This window comes from Fusarium verticillioides, chromosome 8, assembly GCF_000149555.1.
Source record: "Fusarium verticillioides 7600 chromosome 8, whole genome shotgun sequence".
Taxonomy (NCBI): Eukaryota; Fungi; Ascomycota; class Sordariomycetes; order Hypocreales; family Nectriaceae; genus Fusarium; species Fusarium verticillioides.
The window spans coordinates 2,411,497-2,427,448 of record NC_031682.1 but is presented as its reverse complement, the minus strand read 5'-3'; the positions used below and the strand labels follow the sequence as shown (position 1 = coordinate 2,427,448).

General features: G+C 47.8%; 8 protein-coding genes across 8 annotated transcripts; 2 read left to right on the top strand and 6 right to left on the bottom strand.

Moving 5' to 3' along the window:
- Positions 1 to 100: 100 nt before the first annotated feature.
- Positions 101 to 1,551, bottom strand: FVEG_13412 (hypothetical protein). The gene has a single exon (XM_018902782.1). It carries the CDS (start codon positions 1,513 to 1,515, stop codon positions 340 to 342), a length of 1,176 nt encoding a protein of 391 aa, XP_018761596.1. The 5' UTR covers positions 1,516 to 1,551; the 3' UTR covers positions 101 to 339.
- Positions 1,552 to 1,719: 168 nt separating this feature from the next.
- On the bottom strand, positions 1,720 to 3,220 carry FVEG_13411 (hypothetical protein). The gene is made up of 2 exons (XM_018902781.1): positions 2,426 to 3,220; positions 1,720 to 2,375 (listed from the first exon to the last, which is right to left on the bottom strand). The coding sequence occupies exons 1-2, from the start codon at positions 3,165 to 3,167 to the stop codon at positions 1,912 to 1,914; spliced, it is 1,206 nt and encodes a 401-aa protein (XP_018761595.1). The 5' UTR covers positions 3,168 to 3,220; the 3' UTR covers positions 1,720 to 1,911.
- A 334-nt stretch (positions 3,221 to 3,554) lies between these two features.
- Positions 3,555 to 5,079, bottom strand: FVEG_13410 (hypothetical protein). Its single transcript, XM_018902780.1, has 2 exons — positions 4,290 to 5,079; positions 3,555 to 4,239 (listed from the first exon to the last, which is right to left on the bottom strand). Exons 1-2 carry the CDS (start codon positions 5,014 to 5,016, stop codon positions 3,791 to 3,793), a joined length of 1,176 nt encoding a protein of 391 aa, XP_018761594.1. The 5' UTR covers positions 5,017 to 5,079; the 3' UTR covers positions 3,555 to 3,790.
- Positions 5,080 to 5,957: 878 nt separating this feature from the next.
- Positions 5,958 to 7,130, top strand: FVEG_13409 (hypothetical protein; the record flags this gene model as incomplete). Its single annotated transcript, XM_018902779.1, has 2 exons — positions 5,958 to 6,442; positions 6,488 to 7,130. The coding sequence occupies 2 exons, from the start codon at positions 5,958 to 5,960 to the stop codon at positions 7,128 to 7,130; spliced, it is 1,128 nt and encodes a 375-aa protein (XP_018761593.1).
- Positions 7,131 to 7,525: 395 nt separating this feature from the next.
- On the bottom strand, positions 7,526 to 7,938 carry FVEG_13408 (hypothetical protein; the record flags this gene model as incomplete). The annotated part of the gene is made up of 2 exons (XM_018902778.1): positions 7,526 to 7,831; positions 7,882 to 7,938. 2 exons carry the CDS (start codon positions 7,936 to 7,938, stop codon positions 7,526 to 7,528), a joined length of 363 nt encoding a protein of 120 aa, XP_018761592.1.
- Positions 7,939 to 8,779: 841 nt separating this feature from the next.
- On the bottom strand, positions 8,780 to 9,873 carry FVEG_13407 (hypothetical protein; the record flags this gene model as incomplete). Its single annotated transcript, XM_018902777.1, has 1 exon — positions 8,780 to 9,873. The coding sequence occupies one exon, from the start codon at positions 9,871 to 9,873 to the stop codon at positions 8,875 to 8,877; it is 999 nt and encodes a 332-aa protein (XP_018761591.1). The 3' UTR covers positions 8,780 to 8,874.
- A 2,193-nt stretch (positions 9,874 to 12,066) lies between these two features.
- On the bottom strand, positions 12,067 to 12,618 carry FVEG_13406 (hypothetical protein; the record flags this gene model as incomplete). Its single annotated transcript, XM_018902776.1, has 2 exons — positions 12,067 to 12,525; positions 12,571 to 12,618. 2 exons carry the CDS (start codon positions 12,616 to 12,618, stop codon positions 12,214 to 12,216), a joined length of 360 nt encoding a protein of 119 aa, XP_018761590.1. The 3' UTR covers positions 12,067 to 12,213.
- Positions 12,619 to 13,696: 1,078 nt separating this feature from the next.
- Positions 13,697 to 15,930, top strand: FVEG_13405 (hypothetical protein; the record flags this gene model as incomplete). The annotated part of the gene is made up of 6 exons (XM_018902775.1): positions 13,697 to 14,026; positions 14,076 to 14,630; positions 14,681 to 14,825; positions 14,885 to 15,169; positions 15,222 to 15,502; positions 15,550 to 15,930. The coding sequence occupies 6 exons, from the start codon at positions 13,697 to 13,699 to the stop codon at positions 15,928 to 15,930; spliced, it is 1,977 nt and encodes a 658-aa protein (XP_018761589.1).
- Between the last annotated feature and the right edge of the window lie 22 nt (positions 15,931 to 15,952).

Here is a 15,952-nt window from a genome sequence, read left to right as displayed (position 1 = left end):
ACGGGGAAAGGTGAGCTCGCACTATTGATGCTTCAGCTGAGACTTGTTAGTGGCCGTAACCTGATTGAGCATCGGGGAAGGGACCCTGTTGCCGCGTGACCCACGGAATACGGCAAATCATGTATGTAAATGCATACAGTTCTTTGGGGCCTCAAATGCATTTGTCTCATGTGAATATGCATCTTCGTGCATTGTTCTGCTGTTATTATTGATCTTGTTGTCTTGTTCTGTGGCACCCCGCATCATGGTTATGTTCTCAACGCAATGTCTTAGAACCCCACTTTGAGACGGTGATAACGCGTATTGGTTCCTCATTTACGAGTCCAGGCATTTGTCTTCCTATGTCTGCCAAACAATGCCATCCATTGCTTTTGCAGCTCGCCCAGCCAGTTCCCGAACATCAAGTGACAACTCCTTATTCTGACACTCGGCCTCAAATCTCCTCCGTGCAAATTCCCTTCGTGCAGTCTCCCATCTCGCCCGACCCTTGTACTTCTTCCGTGATCTATTCCACGGGAGCTCATTGCCTTTCAACTCCAATATCCTGTCCACCACCTCAATATCCCTCTCATCTCTCGTATGCGGATACCTAGCATAAACCGCCTTGCCAGCAATGATAGTCCATAGCGCAGCGCAAGTGACATAGTGACTGAGAATCTCATGATCTGGCGGTGGTGATACACGGCGATACCATGGCGTCGGGACTCTTTCTAACGCGTCAACGGCACATATTTCTCCTTGGACGTGTATGTTTGCTACCCCGCTAGCCGTCAGTCGAGCGTAGAACGCGTTCAGGTTCTGCTCTGCTTGTTGCTCTGGCCATGTCCAACCAGCTCCGCATCCACAGGAGTCATTCCTCATTTCGGCGATTGAGGCGCCCAGAATGATCAGGTCGCTCCAAACGGTGCCTAGTTCCCAGACCCAATTCCTTTTGAGCGGAATCGTCATTGGTACTGGTTCTGGCGGATTTGGCCGGGCTTTGAATGCTCTGACTAGATCAACTACTTTGCGCTGTCGAGCCTCGTCGCTGAAGTGAATCTTCTTGGCTGTGTGAAGAATAGCGTACCAAAGGTTCCAAAGTAGCATCTCAGCGTTCTCGGAGTGATCTCGCTCATTGTCTGGTTCAGGCCAATCTTGCTCGTGTCCCCAAAGCTGGAGTGCGTTCTCGGGACTATGATACTTTCGCTGTATTCGAGCGACCCTCTCTTGTCGAAAATATTCTGTGCCAGCGTTCGCAGTTGAGTACGCCTCGTCTATTGGCTTTGCCAGAATGTCGACTGCCGAGGCTGTTGAAAGCTCATCTGACATGTACTGATCGACAATAGTGGTATCTGCGCAGAACCAATTTCTTATCTCTGCTAAACAGTCAATCTTTGCAGCAAAGTCCAGTGTGTCGTCTCCAGCGATTGCTTTCACGCGGTCATTCTCCTTAGTTTCCTTTTCTATTCTCCTAACACGTCTCTCTTCTGTTTTCGCTTGGTCTCTCTTCTCTTTCGATGGTCTGTTCTTTGGCATTATCAAAATTTTATAACTAATTCATCATAATTTTTTGTTGGTTCGAGTCTTGTCATGGGTTAAAATACTGATCGGGCTGTGGGTCTGAAGGATTTATCCTGCATTGGTCTCACCGAAGAGTCATTGCCGATCCAACATCTTACATCAGCCTGCTAATCGTCAATACACAAGACTGAATGCCCTTCCTAATTGACAACGAAACCGGGCAACCCGGTTGAGCGGAGCAGGAGAATTGGAAAAGCAGCTGCGGATCTCAATAAAAGGCTTCACTTTCTTTTATTTTCCATGTTTCGCAATTGACATCATGCCGTTGCTGTTTGACATGGTCTCTTTGTATCAGTAATAGAGTATCGCAGTGCCGCTTATCTCTCAAACATTTAAGGATCAAGCACTTCTTCACCCTCGGAAGAGATCACGGTTGCTGCGCTTTCGCTTTTTCATGTCCTTCTTTAAGAAATCTGATGCGACGTCCTTAGGCACCGAAGTGCCCAGCTTGAAATCTTCGAATCTGACACCATGACAGATATCGACCTTGGACAGTGTTTCCAGCCATGGTTCTGTTATAATTGAGAACCGACAACCATGTGCGTTGGACGAACTTACATGGCTCCACCTTGGCGATCTAAGTTGAGCCGAAAACTCGTAGAGATGCAAAAGGCTCTTTTCTTGAGCAGGACGGCCGCTCATGGGGCGCGGGACCTCCAAACCGGACCTAAGCATCTGCTTTATTAGCATCCCTAGCATGATGGCGGTACATTCCGCGTCACAGCCTTCATCACTGCTCCAGAACGAATCGAGTAGCTCATAAATGCTATCCAGGAACTTCTGCGTCAGAGTCTGTCTGCATCGTTCTAGTGAGCCTGCACAACTGTCAGTTATGGACCCTGAACATTCCATTGTTCCAACTTGCCCAAAATGGTACTAGGGAGAGGCAGGTCTGTTCGTATCGGCCCTGCGGTCAATTTCAGAATCGAACAGACAACAGAGTTGAACAGCTCGATCTTCCCAAAGACCCAGCTGATGAATAGTCGAGATATATTCGTCTGGTAATCAGATCCTTCTATTTCTTCTTCCTGGATGGTAGAGGCGATCCAGTTCTCAGCAAACATCTCCACGATCTCATGGCACTCGTAATAGTCAACAAGTATAGCCATTTCCGTCAATAGGCTAAACTCCATGGTCTTTGGGACATCTCTATGGTGCCCATGTATAATATCTAGTAAGATAAGCAGCGCTTGAGCGCTGCACTCGGAAGTCTTGACTTCAAAACGACCATCCTCATCACGAGAGCTTTCTTTGAATGGGCCATCGAGCATCGCCCTGAAGACGGGTGACGCAAGCATCAAGTGTGCTGATGAAACGCGATAGCGTAGTTCGACATTTTGTCCGTCCTCGTTGGATGGTTTTAGGTTTTTTAGATCATTGAGGCTTTCTATCGAAGCTGTGACGTCGTTGAACTCCTCTACCACGGGTAGCTGAGGCTCGTTTTGGTCGTCTTGCAGCTCTTGTTCTGCGTGCTGGTCATTCTCTTCCGCGCCAGCAATCGGATCAGCAGCTTGTGGCGACGATTTCTGGTGGCTGCGAAAGTTGGGCTTTCTCAGAATTATATCAGTGTCTCCTTTGGGAGCGAAGACTAGCAGTGAAGGCTTCATTCCTATTGATACAGCCAGTGGCTGTGGTCTCGATTAAATGTACTGACGAGGAATCAAAGGCGTCGCGTCTGTGCTTCTCCACATCTCAATCGTGGCGTTATCGCTATCGCTTATCGTCTTATCTTATCTCCCACCCCATGGCCTTTTTGCTTTAGGGTACTCTGTAGTATCAGGCTGATCAATCACTCAGAACACACTGCCGCGTCACGCGTCTGACAGCTAAGGTTCAAACCCCGAAGTTTGAGACACCATAGTACTACAGAGTAGGCTTCTGTTATATCCATGCCGTTGATAGATATGATGTATACTACTAAGCACATATTTTGGAAATCTTAACTAGTCATGTCGTATTAGTGACATGTGAGCCCAACCAAAATCTTACATCAATATGTCGATTGTCGAGACAAAACCAGGTATATACTAACCAAAATGCTACGAAATGAAAGACAAACCAGGGATAGTTCTGTGACTGGTTCTAAGCCTTGGAATGACCCACTTCTCTGCAAAACTTCAACCCAATTGCATTCAGTAATCTCTCCCGCATCTAACCCTCCTCGTATTCTAACTATAGTACAGTATTCATAAGAAAGCTCTCCTCAAAATCAATTGCAACCCCCCCGGGCTCAAGTACATACTCTTGTGTTAGTAATGATCACACTGGCCTCTCTTTTTCTCTTGTGACTTGGTTCGTTGCCCCCTTGCGTCGACTGGGCCACCTTGAAATCCCTGAATCTCACACCATCGCAGATATCTTGCTCAGACATTTCCTTCTTCCAGTAGCTCATTTGTCTCCTTAATCTGGGAACATGGCACATATACGGATGTTCATCTGGTTTCAAGTTGATGCGATTTGTGAAATCACACAATTGTACGAAGCTCTTTTCGTTGAAAGGCCGGTTAGCTGGTCTTGGTATCTCCAAACCAAAGCGGCGCATCCCTTTCATAAGTCTTCCTAGCGCCAGGGCACAAGGGTCTTCCGAACTGCAGCGACAAGTCCAGAGCTTCTCTAGTAGCCCATATATCCTCTTCAGGCCTTGATCCATAATAGTTTGTTTCCTGTGCTCTAGTGACTCTGAAGCCGTGTTAGTCGTTTTTCGTTAGCCCCCTGATATTGCAAAATACCTAGAATTCTCGCCGGCAATGGCAGATCTGTCTGTATCGGGCCTACGCTCGACCCTAGGATGTCGTGAACCAGTAAGTCAAAGTATTCGCCTTTGGCGAACACCCAACTGATATAAAGCCGAGACATGTTTGTTTCCAAGCCAGATTCTTTGATCTTATCCTTGTCAATAACAGAGGCAACCCAATGATCAACAAACATTTCCACGGCTTCGTGACACTGATGGCTATCGATAAGCCTCCATAGCTCAATCAACAACTCTAGGCTCATCGCCTTTGGAACGCTCTTGTGGTGTCCATGGATGACGTCAAGCAAGATGAGCAGCGCTTCAGCATACTGACTAAATCCGCTTTTGCTGCGGCTGCTCAAGTCAATCGTGGCAGATGATCTATCAACCATCGCCTTGAAAACTGGAGAGGCAAGCGCTAAGTGGGCTGATGACACACGGTAGCGTAATTCAATGTGTTGCCCGTGCTCATTCAACGATCCCATGTCTCTCAGATCTTCAACTGTGTGGATAAAGGAAGAAATGTTCTTGAATTCCACGAGAGGACCCTGTTCATGCCCGACCTTACCCTCCGTCGCTGTGGTATAACCACTTGGCTCCTCATTAGCACCGTCGGAGGAAGACGATCCATGTGTAGCTTTTTGAATACGCTGTGCCCTCGATTGCCGAAGAATCAAATCCATGTCTCCATGAGGATTGAAGACTAACAGTGAGGGCTTCATGATTGTTAATGGGGTAAGTAGCCGTGAGGGATTGAGAGTCTCCTTTTCGTAATTAGACGCGTGAGGAAGAAGGGTGACGCGTTGCTAGTGTAATGTTGTTCTTATCTGTTATCATCTTATCGTCTATCTTATCTTTATCCTTGTCCACATGGCTTCAGGGTCCGTGACGGTTTCCCTCCCTCACAAGACTTGACAGCGGTTTAGAAAATTAATTTTAGGTATTTTAGTTAGTTTATCATAATTATCGAATTACTGCTACGCAATACTATGGAAGTTGATGCAGCAGAGGAGGATATATTCAGAGATTTTTCACTTATCGAACCACTTATACAATGGCAGTTATGTTTTCAGTTTGGTGGCAAGTATTGCTTTCTATACAGGCCATCAGATGAGTGTATCGGCTTGGAAAGGAATGTCAAGTAACGTGAGAACTGCCGTGACTGACTTGCACATCCTCAAGTCAATCGCTAAGCTCTTCAGCAAGGAGTACAGAGCACTCCGTATTCTTCTCGATTGCCGCTAATATCACTCCACCACCTTTGAATAGTTCACTGCGCTAATAAAAACTTTCCCACAATTTCAACTTACTCATGCTGATGCTACACGAACATGCCGGTTCCCATCCTGCAAGTTCACGCTATCGGAAAAGCCATCCAGGATGAGGCCTAAAACTAGCCATATCCCGCAGCGACTAGTGGTAAGCTAAAGGCGGTTCAGCTGGCTCCAGTGCTCGGACCGCTATGGCAAGTAGCCCAAACGGGACAAGATCCCCCTGAAGAGAGCAATAGTTTCAGCTTAGTGACGTTGCTTTGAGGCATGATGATAAGAGGAGAAAAGAGAAGAAAATCTGAAATTGAATTGGGTATTTATACAGTCCAGCTGCAGTTCATCTCTCCCAGCTCTGTTCTTTTCATTTTATTCATTTACAGTCAGAAGTCGCAATGGTCTACGCAACCCCTACCAAGCATCCCAAGGGACTCCGTCTCCTCTCCCTCGATGGCGGTGGCGTCCGGGGTATCATGGGCCTCGTCATCCTCAAAGAGCTCATGGTTCGCGTCCAAAAGAAGAAAGGCCTCAAGACAATTCCCCTGCCAGCTGACTATTTTGAGCTCGCCGGCGGTACCAGCACAGGCGGTATCATGGGCATCATGCTCTTCCGCCTTCGCATGAGCGTTGATCACACCATTGATGAATATGACAGAATCGCCAAGACCATCTTTAGCCCCAAGATCTACGGCTGGGATATTAGCTGGATCCCTGGCTCGTCGTACCTTAACAACAGCAAGGCTTTGGTCCAGGACAGCAGATTTGATGCTGGGTCTATGAGCAAGGCTATTGATGAGGTTGTTGAGAAGTTTGGCCTTGATGAGAACGACAAGAAGCTCAAAGGCAACGCCCCTCTTCAGCACGAAGGTGGTGCACGCATGTAAGTACCTCTCCGCATTTTCAATACGTCGCTGACATCAGACAGGTTCTGCTGCACTACTGCCCAGAACAGAGCTGAGTCTATGTTGATGCGCACCTACAAGGACAAGACCATCTACGCCAAGTCCAAAGTCAACGATGCTCTTCTCAAGCACGGCGACAAGCTCACCATCAGCATCGCCGCACGCGCAACATCCGCTGCTCCAACTTTCTTCCCTGAGGTGAAGTTTCCCGAAGACAAGCCTGAACTGGTGTTCTGGGACGGTGGCCTTCTGAACAACAACCCCATTGACCAGCTCTGGTACACCCGCTTTGAGCTCGTTGATCCCAAGGACCCTTCACCCCAGATCTCTTGCGTTATCAGTCTTGGCACTGGCTACGTCAGCCCAGGAAAGGCAAAGCAGTCTTGGATCAAGGTTGTTGGCGTCGCGTCTAGGGTCATGGACTTTGCTACCAACACCAACGCCAAGGGCAAGGACTTTTCACGACACATGACGCATCTGAATGAGCGAGAGGAACACAAGGATACTAAGTATATTCGTTTTAACCCATTCTTGAAGGAGGAGATTGGTCTTGATGAGTATTTGAGGATGGAAGACCTCAAGGATATTGCTCAAAAGACCATGGACGACCCTAACCCTACGAACCAGTTTTGGATCAACCAAGCTGTGGATGCTATTTGCGCCTAGGATAGATAACAGCTGAGGAGAAGAACTTTAGTATAATTGTAAGAGATACCATCATACCTATTACCTACCTAACGTGGAGCGCCAATGGCGTAATCTCCGATACATTGTGCACTGGCTCCTGGACATTGGGCGATGCCTATACACGCGAAGCAACATCAGATTAATGAGACTAAGACTCAAGATATCAGGACAAGAAGGAGAGACTAATCTACAATCTGGTGGCTGGCTTGCTGACAGTGATCGCACTGAATGTTGCATGCGGGCTTAGGCACAGGCCTCAAAAAAGGACAAGCTATATAGATCTTTCGCGATTGAATTTAACAAACCTGGAGGCAAAGCGCAAAAATGAGAAGTGTATTATGACTTTACATGCAAGTCTTTGAGCCTATGCTCGCCTAAGGGTATGTAGGATCAATAATTCTCAATTCACCATACCCCAAATCATTCATAGCCGACACGAGCGATCCTATATCCGTGTAGTCCTGGAGACGAAAGACGTCCTCAGTGTCGGGCTGGTAGACGTAAAGTTTCTCTCCAGCTTGAAAGATAACATCCTTTTGTTCGCCCTCGTTACCAAAGAGAGGCTTGGGCTTGCCTTTGAGGCCAATCCCATCAATAATCTCAGCAATACAGCCCTCATCTGCCCAATCAAAGCCATTGATAGCTTCGAAATCATTTGTCCAGCCTATTGGGGGATCGATCTGCTTGGTCATTAGCTTTGAGCTGTTGTGATGGGGGTTGATATATGAACATCGATTTTGGTAACAAGTTTGCCATCAACCTCCTTAACGATATCATCCAAATCCATTGCTGCTGCGAGGAGAGTGCTGAAGCAGTTGTGAAGTGGTAGTGAAGGGGATATGAAGGTGAATGAAAGGGATTGGAAAAAACTTGGTAATATGGACCAGATATATGAAAAGTCCGGCAGAACGCCATCGACGTCAGCTCACAGCGATTGCTGAAGCTACTCTCTTGAAACGGCTAAGATGTTCTGTCCAAGCAGAGCTGAGATGAAGTCTCATAATGGGCCATCCAATCACATCGAGATTCGTCATTAGCGCACAGACAGTGTCTCAATAGGGCTCGGAAACAGGCCAATGGCCATTTAGAATTTGACCAGAAGTTTGAGATCAGCAACGCTTCTAACAATAATAGGGCATTCTGCCTGCTTTAATGTTGAGGTTTGATCGTGAAATGATGGTGATTTATACGGAACTGCTAGCTTCAGCTTCGTAAACCTATGCAAAGAGCACGACTAATTTCCTGACACCTTTTCCTTTCAAAGTTCTTCTCGCAATACCTCTGCACATTCCTCAATCACCTTCTGTGCCCCAGCCAGCGCAAGGTACTTTTTAGCCTGCTCCTCGGTGGCATCAATGGCAGTGATATCATCCATCTCAGCCACACCGCCCTCAACGCGCGTGTCAAGTTGCTTCCACGTCCAGTTCCCCGCTTCATCCTCCGTCCACTGAGGAAGTCCGTCACCGACATTGAATCGGTAGGATCCTGTCTAAGCTGTTCTTGGACAAGCTGTGCCAACAGGAAATGTTGCTCTGCCAGCTAGCACTGCAGTTTCATACTGAACTAGTTAGTTGGTGTTTTGAAAATCCCCCTGAAGGCGGCATCAGTGTGGGTAGTTTGGACATATGGTGAGAGGTCATTTATAGCTCTTATAGAGAGTTTGGGCGGCTCGAAAGGCCATGCGGCATCGCAACCGCCTTGCTTGGTCATCATTCGCCCATCCCTAATACACTTCCTGGAGACCTAGTGTCTCCAAGGTAAGCTCCCAAGTTCGGTTCTCCTTCTCTGAAACATAGATATAATCCTTATGCCCTATCATACCCGGGATCAACGGCTCCGGCCTGGATGGTCGACAGTCCTCAAGGTACTTCCCGCCTTTACCCTCCCACTCTTTACCAACTGCTGCGAGAACCGTAGTCGCAGCACCTTGCTCAGGACTTTTCATAAATCTGATCGTCTTTGGATCCTCCTTCATGTTCTTGAGCACCGACTCAGGCATATGCTTCTGGAGATTTGATGCGATTCCACCTGGCATGACGCTTGTAGCGTGAAGACCATTTGGACCGTAAGCACGGTCGATGTAGTTTGACATGTAAATCTGGGCAAGCTTGCTTTGACCGTAGGCCTTGAAAGGACTGTAAGCGTCTGGCTCTTTGAGCTGGAAGTCGTCGTATATGATCTCTGAAGCGTGGTGGCCTGAGGATGATACGTTGACGACGCGGGAGTTGAACTCAGCCGTTGATCCTTTGAGAAGCGCGTCTTTGAGGAGCCAGAAGAGGAGGAAGTGGCCGAGATAGTTAGTTGCTAATTGTTGCTCGAAACCATCCTTGGTCTCGATGCGTGTAGGTGTCGCCATGATAGCGGCATTGTTAATGAGGACATTGAGTGTAGGCGATTTCTCCAGGAACTCAGCGGCGCATGCGCGAACTGAGGACATATCGGATGTATCAAGATGTATCAAGTCGACTTGGCCGGGCTTCAGGAAAGAAGAGCAAGCAGCCTTGCCCTTTTCAAGATCACGTACAGCGAGAAAAACACGGGCGCCGGTTGCAGCAATTGCACGGCCTACCTCAACTCCAATTCCCGCAGAGGTACCAGTGATCAAAAAGACTTTATCTGTCAAAGCGTCTTCAAGACCTTCATCGCGCACGATTTGTAGAGCTGTTGGACGAGCATCACCCGGACCAGAGGTGTTCTTGTGGGCGTCTGCGTAACGGGACATGATGCGTAAGCTTGAGATGATGGGCTAACAATTGAGTACTGGGGTTGAAGGAATGTGATGAGATTGGCTCAAAATTGTAAGATCGTATTGGAGAGAACGAGATCGCATATCTGTCGTCAATCCTCTGGAAGTTATAACTTAAATCTAAGCGTCATGCGGATCGGGCTTAATCCGGATTTACAGGCGCTAACTCCGGTTTGACATCGAAGCTGAAGAGGCTCATACACGCCAAGACGCACAGGAGTAGACAGTAGCAGATAAATGATACAGATATGTAAGGCACTGGATGAGATCAATTCTTGGCGAGCTCTTGCAGAGCTTGGCGAATGAGATGGCCTATGGAATATTCACTAGCTAAAGATGAGTCCACATCAAAAGCTGGTTCCTTCAAGACATAACTTTAACCTTCCCTGTCTCATCAGCGCCGACTTTTTGCTTACAGTATCTCTTTTTGTGACCCTGGTATCTTGTTGAAACCTTGTGCAACCATCCATACAGTACTCATCCACCAACCTAGACCGATCAGAAAGCCTAGTGGTCCGGTCGACAGTGAGACAGAAGAATAAAGGCTGAATATCCATCGGAGGTGCATAGCGGAATATATGCTAGACAATTCTGAATGTGTAATTTTGTCGTCCAAGGCCAAACATATGACTAATTACGAAATGAAGCTATCGGATGCTATGGGGATGTTCCCATCTTGGCCCATCAATTACAAGGATACAACTTCCAAGCAGTGATTGAAACGTATTGTTCTATCTCCCACCCATGCTGATTCTCTGAACTACACCCAGAGTACAGTCTAAGTGTTTATCGGATCATTGATAGTTCCCGACAATGTAGTGCTCAAACGCCCCAGCACGCCTCATCTTCCCATACCGCTTCACTATCATCTCAGGGACCCTCTTCTCCTTATCTGCCTCAGAGAAGCTGAAGGGGGACGGGTATTAGTTAGCCATGCATGAAGAACGCTGACAGCCGTTGGTGTTGCCTTCAGCGTCGTACTGGAGATGAGGCTAGTAGAAGTTGGCAATACTGAAGGCTATGCAAAACCCAGCGGCCCAGAGAGAGGACGAGGAGGGAGTTCATGTTTTGTGCTGGTTGTTGAATACAGGCTTTGGATATCGCTGTCTGTTGACTTCATTATGGATGTGCAAGCTGATGAAAGGAATGCTGTTATGCAGCGGATCCGATTGTTTTTATGCCACACTCGGACCTATCTTTTGTTATGCCAGGTGAGTTAAGCTCGAGGAATACTGTTCAATTGGTTAATGTTCCATTTCACATTCTGCGGAGTATTTGCGTCACGAGATGTGCTTCCGGGCTGCAACAGAGTGCTAGTCCAATTGGCTAACGAGTACTTCAGTCGATGTAAGCGTAAATCTTGCTGACAAAGAAGATCATGTATAGAGAAGTTGCAAGTGAGCTTATCGAGCCCCGGCCCGCTCGAAGAAATGTAGCTGCAGAACCAATACATCTCATGTCTCTGGCAGGCATCATCCATGACCTTGTACACGTGCTGTTCCCGCGCAGCTGCCACTGCAGCAGTGAGATCCCATGTTCTCAGGCGAAAGACACCTCGAAGGTCAAACTCCTCATAACCTAGCTTCTTCTTGATTGAAGACTGAACACGCTCCATCGCCACATAACCCTTCCATTTTACGAAATCCCCTCCCGGGCTTTGTTTGGTAGCATGGTCCAACCTCCTCTTTAGCCTGATATTTTTAGCGTCTGCGAAATGTATTGGAGCTATCTGGCGTATTTGGACGGTCTTTTGCCTTTTCCTGTTATGAAGCTCCGAATTTTGCGAATGTCGGCTTATCTCCTAATCTGGCAAGCAACCGAACCCTCATGTTGCATCGCACTAGACACAATGATGAGCGGGGACCGAAACGATCGAAATAAATCATCAGATGACAATTCAGTGTAAGCAATGTGAATTCCCCCATTTGAGTATCAATGAGATTTTGAAGTAGCAGTGAGAGGCCTGGAGGCTGAACAGTTAGCCAATGCCTCCTTTCCTCTGTTGTCTAAAACTACTGACGGACGCAGCAGTGGACTCATGGCAGTCTTTGTTCCACTTTGGATGGTCGGTATACCGAGTTGAAGGAATGGCACGCTGAGTCTAGGCGATCTTGACTTTCGTGAGAGATGACAACATTCACGGGAGTCCAGTAGGCTTCGGGAAACTTGTTCCTCAGATTGTCTTGTCCATTACAAATACACTATCCTCTTCACGAAATACCTCGATTTATGACACTTTATCAGCCCAACTGAGGCCTAATAGCGACCTGTGCATATATGACTGCAATCTAGACTCGATACAATGCACAACTTCAGTCAAGCATCGAGATTCTCAGTCTCGAGCCTGAACCATCCCTGCTCATTGATAAATTCCACAATCTCCTTCAAGTCCGTCGGCGTGACAATTCTCTGCACCCATCCACTTTCACCATTGTAAACATAATACTGCTCGTTGATGTCAATGATAAAAATGACTTCATTGCTGCTGTACCGGATCCTGAACAGCGGCTTGACCACTCCGGAAATGCCATAGGGGGCGACAAGGTCTGCGACCTCACCATCTTCACCCCATTCAGTTTCGCTGCCCATGTCTTCGAAGTTGACGGTCCATCCTATGGGAGGTTCGACCTGTCGAGGATTAGCAATGAACGTGAATGAGGAAGGGGTACGAACGTCAGTGTTGGTGACGAGTCTGCCGTTGACGACTTTTGATAGAGACATGTTGTTTGCAATTGAGGATTTTCGCGGTCAGAAAATGGACAGCCTGGAGATATGGAAGTAGTGCAATTGACCAGGTAGCTAAGGCGATGGGGAAGTGCTCAATAAATAGAGATCGCTCGAGATGGCGAAGAGCTACTGAGGCCAGTGATCAACTGGTTCACTTTTAGTGCAGAGTCTACATGGACCCGGGATGTGTCGGAACTTTTGTTCTCCCACTGTAGATCGGCCAGCAAGCTCATGGCTGATCTATTGCCCTGCCTAGTCCACTAACTCCAAAACCGTCTCCCTTGCGGCGTCGGCGTGGCTTATGACTAAAGCATTTTCTGAGTAACGTGTCACAAGAAATCGTGACGAAACAGCAATCCAAGCAAATGCCGTCATCACATGGGATTCTCGGAATGTTGACGAAAAGACAAAAGCAGTGCAACAAGCAAGGAGAATAAGACATGACGCCATGTCCAAAGAACCCCTCACGCTTGTTCCTCCCTTGCTGACATGCCCAACTCGTGGCTGGCTGAATACACTACCGCGGCCTCAAAACCATTGTCAACCCAACGAACCACACGGCCCGGAACGGCACGGCACGACGCACGGTGCGCTCTCCTCTCAATAGCGTTCCCAAAAGAGGTTCCTCAGCTCCGCCTCGACCTGAAAACAGCTTCAACCCCTGTGACGCTAGACCAGATTCTCTAGGCCAAGGTATTTCAGCTCAGCACTAAAAGAAGTGGCGCATCCCCCCGCGCCCATGGAGAACCTCAAGACAGCGCCATCCTGCTAGGAATCCGATAGTTTCGCAAAGTATTGGATCTCGGCGCGTAATGATTGGCGTGATCGGCGCTGAGTTGGACAACGGCTGAGAAAAGTGGCTTGTCACGTACAGGAAAGGATATGTGACCAGACAAGAGAGTTTTCGGGGAGAGAGTGAAAAAGCGAGTCGCCCATGGTCCCGCGTTCTTTGGACTCGTCGTTCTAGCTCTATAATTGATGCTTCTTTTTTTTTTTTTTTTTTTTTTTTTTTTGAGTCAATTGACCAAAATACTCCATATTATTGTTAAAAGCTTCGTTAGGTTCAGTCAAGATGTGGATTACAGACGCCTGCAAGGCTGTCGTCTTGTCCTTCGTGGCGGTATTTCACTACCCGTCCGTCTCAGACCAAGGGCCTCATCAAGATGTCATGACCTTCACCCACGGACACTCCACACCAGAGATTGACTACCCATATTTCGACTCACCAAGTGGTCCTGATCAGGACGGCAAGGTCTTTACATGTAATTACACCGATCTCAAGGGCTGGAAGCCATGCACAACTAAGGATGATCGTTCGTGCTGGTTGAAGGGACCATACGATCAGAACTTCACTATCAATACGGATTATGAGAACTTCTGGCCCATTGGAATAACAAGAGAGGTAAGCCGCGCTCATTAGTATTGACTTGACTTCTTCTGACTGAGATAAGTATCACCTCAATGTGACTGATCAAGCCATCAATGGTGATGGTGTCGATAATCCATTCGGCAAGGTCTTCAACGGCAAGTATCCCGGCCCTTGGATCCAAGCTTGCTGGGGCGATCTCATCAAAGTCACTGTCCACAACCATCTCAAGTACAATGGCACAACCATTCACTGGCACGGTCTCCGACAACTGGAGACTTTTGAGATGGACGGTGTCAACGGCGTTACTCAATGCCCTATTGCGCCTGGAGACAGTTATACTTACACCTTCCGTGCTGTTCAATACGGTACATCGTGGTATCATAGCCATTATTCTCTGCAGTATGCTGATGGCTTGGCTGGTCCTATCACGATCTACGGGCCTTCTTCTGCGCCGTTTGATGAAGGACGAAACCCCATTCTTATCACAGATTGGAGCCATCGCAGTGCGTTCCAGTCTTGGCAGAGGGAGCTTGTGCCGAATCCTACGAGACCCATGATGAATGGTGTTTTGATCAATGGCGTGGGAAACTTTGCTGGTAGTTTCCCCCGTGAGCGCTTCAACATGACTGTTACCAAGGTCAGTCACTCGATTACATTGAATGATATACCAGCATTGACATCTATCAGGGCAAGAAGTATGTTCTTCGTGTGATCAACACGTCTGTCGACACAACCTGGATCTTTAGTATCGACAATCACAACTTCACTGTTATGTCGACTGACTTTGTGCCGATCCACCCTTACTCAGTCTCTCACATTGTCCTCGGAATAGGTAAGCATATCCCCTCACTAGAACCGATGAGACACAATCTCACTGACTTCGGTGGACAGGCCAGAGATATCACATTGTTCTTGATGCAAACCCCACCAATACCACAAAAATGCCCGCAAACCCAGACGGAAACTACTGGGTTCGAACCGTGGGAGCGACTCGCTGCAAGGGCTTCGAGCCGGGTAATGAGCCTGATGAGCGTCAAGGAATTCTACGGTACAATGCATCAAGCAAACTTGTTCCGACAACATTCCGAGAGAATTATTCTTTGGAATGTCGAGATGAGGCCTATGAGCGACTCAGCCCGATTTATGAGTGGAACGTCGATCCCGTCAAGCTCAATTGTAAGTTACACTCGACCTCAAGATTCTTTGACTCCTCTAACACTTGACTCAGACACCAACAGCACTTTCGAAATTGGTCTGGACAAGTTTGCTCACAGGCCCGAACTGATGGACAATTTCACCTGGTGGGCCTTTGGCGAGAAACCTCTCTGGTTGAACTTTTCCAACCCTACCATTTTGAACCTTAAGAATACCACGTGGGACCCCGACTATGCTGTTGATCTCGTTGTACCGGACGAGAAGAAGGATAAATGGATCTACATCGCTATCACAGCCCCTCCGGCTCCCATGGTTAGCAAGCCCAACCGAGGGTTTGCTCCAGTTGCTCATCCTGTAAGCAAATTTTAACCCTTCAAACGGCCCTTTCTAATGCGTAACAGCTCCATCTCCATGGCCACGACTTTGCCCTTCTAGCGCAAGGTACCAACTTCACGGACCTAGCCACAGGAAATGTGACCCTTAAATTCAACAACCCTCCGCGTCGAGACGTGGCACTTCTTCCAGCTGGAGGATATCTGGTCGTTGCCTTCAAGGCCGACAACCCTGGATCTTGGCTGTTCCACTGCCACATCGCATGGCATGCGTCTAGTGGTCTTGCCATTCAGATCTTGGAGCAACAGAAGCTGCTGAATAGGATCTTGGATCAGTATCCCGAGAAGATGAAGGAGGTGAATAGGGTCTGCGATAAGTGGAATGAGTGGTTCAAGAACGATACGAACCATTGGAATGCCCATATCTTCCAAGATGACTCGGGTATCTAACGGACACAATATGGGATAAACT